Source organism: Carcharodon carcharias, chromosome 2 (genome assembly GCF_017639515.1).
Source record: "Carcharodon carcharias isolate sCarCar2 chromosome 2, sCarCar2.pri, whole genome shotgun sequence".
Lineage (NCBI taxonomy): Eukaryota > Metazoa > Chordata > Chondrichthyes > Lamniformes > Lamnidae > Carcharodon > Carcharodon carcharias.
Window position 1 is genome coordinate 37,265,293 of NC_054468.1, and position 6,966 is coordinate 37,272,258.

The 6,966-nt window shown below is 45.6% G+C and overlaps 1 protein-coding gene across 1 annotated transcript in view; it reads right to left on the bottom strand.

Annotated features, from left to right (window-relative positions):
- ccdc39 (coiled-coil domain containing 39) overlaps positions 1-6,165 on the bottom strand; it is a 141,691-nt gene extending 135,526 nt beyond the window's left edge. Inside the window, exons 1-2 of the mRNA XM_041204947.1 lie at positions 6,073-6,165; positions 2,747-2,866 (exon numbers count right to left, since the gene is read on the bottom strand). Coding sequence (XP_041060881.1) covers positions 2,747-2,866; positions 6,073-6,165 — 213 coding nt within the window. The remainder of the gene's footprint in view (positions 1-2,746; positions 2,867-6,072) is intronic.
- Positions 6,166-6,966: the final 801 nt, after the last annotated feature.

Here is a 6,966-nt window from a genome sequence, read left to right on the forward strand (position 1 = left end):
CTTATCTGGCTAGTTATAAACAGACTAAGATCTCATTGAAATCTAAATAATCCCTTCATTTATCTAAAAATGCAAATTCCCTTCACACCTTATATGCTAAACCAACATCCATGTTTATGTATTAGCATGTCAAGCACCTAGCTTCTATTGATGATGTTAAACTTGCAATCTGCTTGACGCCAAATGTAATTAAATCACACAGACAGACTCAACTATACTTCCCCCATAAACCTACTTCACAATAAACAAAAAAAAATTGTGAAAATTATTATATTTCTGTCACAGTGAGAAAAAAAGTTGAATTTGCTAAAGGAGCAGGCGAACGTTAATAATACACATCAATGTTGGAATGTTCAACTTACTCAACTAGTTCACATTTTAACAGATTTTGGGAACTATCTTACATGCTTGTTTAAAAGCCGAAAATGTTGGAAATATTCAGCAGGCCTGGCAGCACCCGTAGACAGAAACAGAGTTAGTGGCCTGAATTTTACTAAACGGGTGGATAACCTGACAGCAGGGAGATATTTCAGCTGGCGGCTCGCATGGGCGGGACTTCTTCAGAGATTTCACAAGGAAGAGCCAATTAAGAACTGATAGGTAGGGGGTCAGCCAATTAAAGGTAAACAGCTCACTGAGGCTCCATTTTTAAAGGCACTTGTGCAGCATTCAGACAGGCTGCAGATACAAGCTACAAAGGAAGGAGTCTATATCAATGAGGCTGCAGAGGAATGGCTTCATCATGAGGAAGGGCCACTCCATGATTCAGCAACGCTTCCCTGGAAATGTTCCTGCAGGTAGCTAAGCTAAGGAGCTTCTGCTGCACTGGAAAGCTCAGAGGATGCACCACCATCTCAAGATACTGCTTCACTTCATTCCAACACACCCTCCTCCAGCATGTAGAACAGGTGGCACAATCTGGTGAGCACTGCACCAGACATACAGGAGGAGGTAACAGAGGCAGTGACAGCCTTAGCTATTTCCCTTCAGAAGAAAGAGGCGAGGCCCAGCAATGCTCAGCATCATGAAAATGGTGAGCCTCAGGTGTCATCAGCAAAGCAGCAGATGCTTCAGCATCAGTGTCAAATCTGTGAACATCTGTCAAAGTTTCTATAGGCAGTGCAGTCCCATGCGCAAACAAAGGAATCAATCCATGTCATGAGTGGTGCCATTTTTCTGGAGACCTCCACTGAGAGAGTGGTGACCCTCATGGAGAAACACATGGAGCATAGCACTGAATGGTTACAGGGATGTACACAGGCCTCCATAGCTTGACCTCATCCATGAGATCAATGAAGCGATGGGTGGGTGAGATGAGCCAGCCACACATCTCCCATTGCCAGGAGCTGAACCCTCCAGGAAACCACAGGAATGCATATGGAGCCTGAAAGGGCAGTGGAAGGGCAGGCTGAAGGCAATGGGGGCTCCTCTCAAGATGCTTCAATCTCTGAAAGCAGATCCTCGATCCCTTTGATGGTGACACCAACGCTGCATTCTGGGTCTGATAATTGGGGTGGGTTCTGCACAGATGCAGGCGGTCCAGGAGGTGCTGGGTTCCAGTAGGGATCAGGCACTCAGAAGCCATCTAATGCAGCAGAGCAAGAAAGGCAGCAGCCTGCCTCCATTTCAGCTCCAGGTGCAGCAACATCATCCCACTGAAGTTACCATATGTAAGCACGTAACTGCATGGGCTAGCACTTTAGATTTTGTTCAGTGACAATTATTTATTAAATGCAGAAAGCTTTAATGTTTTACAGGATCTCAACAAGGTCTCAGCATTCAATGTGTGACAAGTCATGTATTTATTTTTGTGCACCAGTGACCAGATGTGGCATTAAAATACCAGGACAGTTTTTAAAAGTGTATGCCTCAAGAGTGCTTATGTTGACATAAGGCCTTGACATATAGTGCTGATCATTACAAAGAAATGGCAAAGGCCTCTTATGAAAGGTCAGCAAGGTCGCTTCTGGGACAGAACTTCTTGGTTCAGTGGCCCCTTGCAGTTGTCCTCATGTGAAGCATCTGCTGATCAGAAAGTGTCCAATCTCCCTGCCACACATGTCACTATCCTGTGAGCTGGGCCTCACGGCACCATCTTCATCGGCTGACATCTGTTGAAGTATCTCATGCTCATCCTCCTCCTCTGAGGATGTCGCTTGCAAGTACATAAGCTCGAGGTTAAGCACATCATCTTTTGATTAGGTACTTTACAGCTTTCCGGGCTCCACAGTGAATTTACCAATTTCAGATCCTAACCTCTGCCCCATTTTTTGTAGTTTTTTTTGTTTTTGGATGGCAGTTTTTGGTAAATATTTTGCTCTCCCATTTACCCCTTTTGTCTCTTTACTTGTCCTATTACCATCTCCTTTGGCCTTGAACCATCAACCATTTCGCCACTTAATCTCTCCTGCCTTCCACCCTATCATGGACCTTCTCCTTTTGTTCTTTCCCCCCCCTCCTTCCCCTTCCTCTGTACTTGTTTAAAATCTATGCCATGGTTCTAAACAAGGATGATTTCTATAGGGTAAGCCATATAAACTTTTGAATGTACACAGCAAATCTCAGTTGAAATAAATGTTTGGTAGCAACTGCAATTAAAATCGAAGACTTTACAATCTCATGGAAGTCTATCTGCAGAGATCCTTGCAAACTATTACAGTGACAACTTGCAGTGGGCCACTTCAGTTCAGTATGAAACATAGCTGGAATGGTCAGATTAAGCTTATTTTTTGTCACTAACATTTACCTGTGTATTAGTTAACTCCTGATGAACGTTCTGCAGATGCACTGTCATTGCATGGATGCGGTCCTCAATATTAGTCAGCTGGCTTTCGAGGTTAACTTTTTCCTTCTGCTTCTTTTGTACCTATGGTAAAAGTTCAGAAAATATCATTTTATGTCTTACATTGTGTGAATGTGTTAAGTATTTGATTGCTTATGTGAGTGTTCTGGATTGTTTGACTGACAGTGATGTATGAATATCTGCTATGAAACAGCATCTGAGCCAGTTCAGCAGATTTAAAACATGTTTAATATTGCTGGTAATTCAAATGAATTTAACATTAAAATAAAGCTATACATTTACATTACTGCCTGCAATTTTTTGTGCTGCCTACAAATTATTTATGGGCAGAATTTTACATCCCGTGTTGGACGTAAGATCGCACGACAAGATGTCGGATGAATGTCCCGATGTCATCGCACACTTGTGTGATATTTCGCTCGGGAGGTGCATGCAAAAGTCGGAAGCGCACCCACCGACAATTAAGTCCATTAACAACGCAATTGTCTCCGATTTTCCGTGGCAAATTGGCCAGGCTTTGCATTTTTCATCAGCATTACAGCTTTTCAAACCTTTATTTGATCTTTTTCAGGTCTGCAGCTCCCTGAGGCAAGCTGTTTCCCTTTAGGGAGCTTTCTCACAGCGCTCACCCGCGCCCGCCCCCCACCCCGGTATCGCTGAGCTTTTTGGCATGCGTTTCATGCTGGCTGACCATGAATTGGCCAGGCAGCATGAAATTGCGGTCAGGGGCCTTTTCCGACTGCTCCAAGGTCCGCCAATCGCGCACACCAGCCAAAGATAAAATTCATGCCTATGTATCATTAATGAAAGAGTTATCAAATTTCAAAACATATTTGCAGTTTTATTTTAGACTGTAATTGAGGACATCGATTTGCTGGAAGATTTGACCTATTGATTCAATTTGTAGCTTCTCCACTTTCATCCAGCTCTGTGAGATTGCATTCACCTGTTTCCACTCTTATCTATCCAATCGTAGTCAGAGAATCACCTGCATTTCTTCCCACTCCTGCACCGTTACCTTGGCAGCTCCTATTTTTCATCTATATGCTGCCCCTTGGCGACATCATCCAAAAACACACTAGCTTTCATACGTAGGCTGGCAACACCCAGAAAGAAAGACTTGCATTCATATAGTGCTTTTCATGACCACCGGATGTCTCAAAGTGCTTAACAGCCAATTAAGTACTTTTTGAAGTGTAATCACCATTGCAATGTAGGAAATATGGCAGCTAATTTGCACTCAACAAACTCTCACTAACAGCAATATGATAATGAGCAGATCATTTGTTTTTTGTGGTGTTGATTGAGGGATAAACATTGACAATGACACCAGGAATAACTCACCTGCTTTTCTTCGAAACAGTGCCATGGGATCTTTTACACACACCTGAACAGGCCGATTGGACTTTGATTTAATGCCTCATCCAAGGACCAGCACCTCAGACAGCGCAATGCTCCCTTAGTACTGCAATGGAGTGTCAGCATTGATTTTTGTGCTCAAGCTCTGGGGTGGGACTTGAACCTTATGATTCAGAGGCAAGTGTGCTACCAACTGAGCCCCAGAAAGCCCAACTCTAATTCACTACCACCTCTCGCACTGTTGATGAATTATCAGCCTGCTTGTCCACCATCCAGTATTGGATGTATAGAAACCTTTTCCAATCAATATTGGGAAGATTGAAACCATTGTTTTCCATCCCAGCTACAAACTCTGTTCCCTAACTACTAACTCCATCACTCTCCCTGGTAATTGTCTGAGGCAGAACTAGACTGTTCACAACCTTGGTTCATATTTGGCCCCAATATCTGCTTCCATTCACAATCAGTGCCATCTTTAAGATGGCCTATTTCCGCTTCCATAACATCACCCGACTCCGTCCTTGCCTCAGCTCATCTGCTACTGAAAAACTTATCCAAGCCTTTGATAAATCTATATCTGACAATGCACTTCTGATTGGCCTCCCATATTCTACCTGCCATAAACTTGAGTACACCCACAACTCTGCCGCCCATGTCCTAACTTGTACTAAGTCCCGTTCATCCATTAACCTGTGCTTGCTGAACTACATTGGCTTCCGGTCAAGCAAAGCCTTGATTATAAAATTCTCAATCTTGTTTTCAGGTCATGGCCTTTCCCCTCCCCATCCAGACACCCAACTCTCCACCAGATCAGTGCTCATTTAATTCTTTGTTTTAATGGGAATAGTTTCATTATAAATGATGTGGTATGGAATATTCTCTCTTCATGGTACACTCATGTTTCAGACATTTTGTTTAGATGTTAAATAAATGGATAGATACATGGCTACAAACAAATTTCCGTTAAGTTTGATTCAAACCTACATAATGCGGCTGATTTCTCAAGTTGATAAATCTAGTTCTCGGACTTCTTCGGGTAATGGTAATTTTAAGTAATGGTGGCTGACAACAACAACATGAGAATGGGGCTGCAGTCAAGATTCAGCGGTACACGGATCGGTACGTGAAGGTCCCAGGTTTTCTTCCCTGCTGAGTTAGCAGGTGGAGAGAGGTAGGAGCCCTAAAGTTGACCTCAACAGCCCTGACTTCGAACATGGGGTTTAAAAAAGTTCAGACGGGGTCCCCCACTGCTGTCGAGCCGTCCTGCTGGTGAAGTACATATTTGCGAAGTTCAGCGTTGGAGTGGACACTTCCTAACCTGGTTATTCCCACAGCCACAGCAGCACAGCTGAAAGACAAAGCCAAGGTCGAAGCGCCAGTCCCAGGTAGGATGTTACCTGTCTGCCAGTGCTTTCAGCAAGGGAGGAAAACAACTATTTGCAATTGTGAATTATGTTGTATTTTAATTAAATGCATTGATCCTCTCCTCCTCCCCCCACCCCTGCCCCTACCCTCCCCTCCCCCTCTTCCACTCCCACCTCCCCCTCCTCCCCCTGCCCTCCTCCTCCTGCCCTCCCCTGCTCCCCTGCCCTCCCCCTGCCCCTACCCCTCTTCCCCTCCCCCCACCCCTGCCCCTACCCTCCCCCTCTTCCACTCCCACCTCCCCCTCCTCCCCCTGCCCCCCTCCTCCTCCTCCTCCCCTCCTCCTCCTCCTCCTCCTGCCCTCCCCTGCTCCCCTGCCCTCCCCCTCTTCCCCTCCCCCCACCCCTGCCCCTACCCTCCCCCTCCACCACTCCCACCTCCCCCCCCTCCCCCTGCCCTCCTCCTCCTCCCCCTCCGCCCCCCCCCCTCCCCCTCCTCCCCCTCCCCTCCCCCTGCCCTCCCCCTGCCCTCCGGGCACCGCCACTTACTTCATCTTCCAGAGATTTGTTCTCTGCGTTTGCCACAGGAATATCGAAGCCATCGTCCCAATTAATTTCGCACAGAATATTATTATTCGTCATTTTCTGCGCTTAATGTCAATGAAGATCAAGTGGTGTTTTTTTTTTAAATTAAAAGAGGATTAACGCTGATGTGAAGGATCAGGGCTCCCTTGGTTACCGTCGGCGCCCTTAGCAACCGCCTTCGAGACGGCGAGTTTTCCAGTTGTAAACAGACGCACTTCCGGCGGCGGCGGCAGCGGCGAGGGGGCGGGGCCCGGGCGATGAGGCCGCTGGAGGTCGCTCTCACTCCACGCGGAGATGCTGAAAGGCAAATTGTTGCCCTGTTTCTTATTCATTCCATCGTTCACAATGGAAGAGTTACTGTCGCGACCCGCCCTCTGAGCCGTGTTTCCAGTTTGGGTCCTTTTCCCCACGTGCCCCTTTACCCCATGCAAAAGGGCGCGAGGGCAGCTTTCCAAATTAAATCCTTTGGATGGTAATTTTGGAAAAAATGAAAAGCAAACAAACGGGGAACGACAGAACAGTCAACATCCAGGAATTGAGTAAAAGAGACAAAACTAGACAAGGAAATTAAGTTTATATTTAACAGTGAAATAATGGAAAGGGTTATATTTTTACACGAAAAAGGATTGAGACTTGGCAAGCCTGGGAATAATGCATTACGGATAGCAAAGACATGCAAAACACTTGTTTTCAATTGGTATATTTAACCAATTCCACATTTCGTCCACCAGATGTTTGCTACCCTTCCAGAGGAGATCATGGTGGCGTAGTGGTAAATGTGTTAGAATCATATCTCAAGACTGATTGGTTTTTTTTTTTGCTTTTACGAAATGGAAGGGCATGGCATGGTCTGGACAT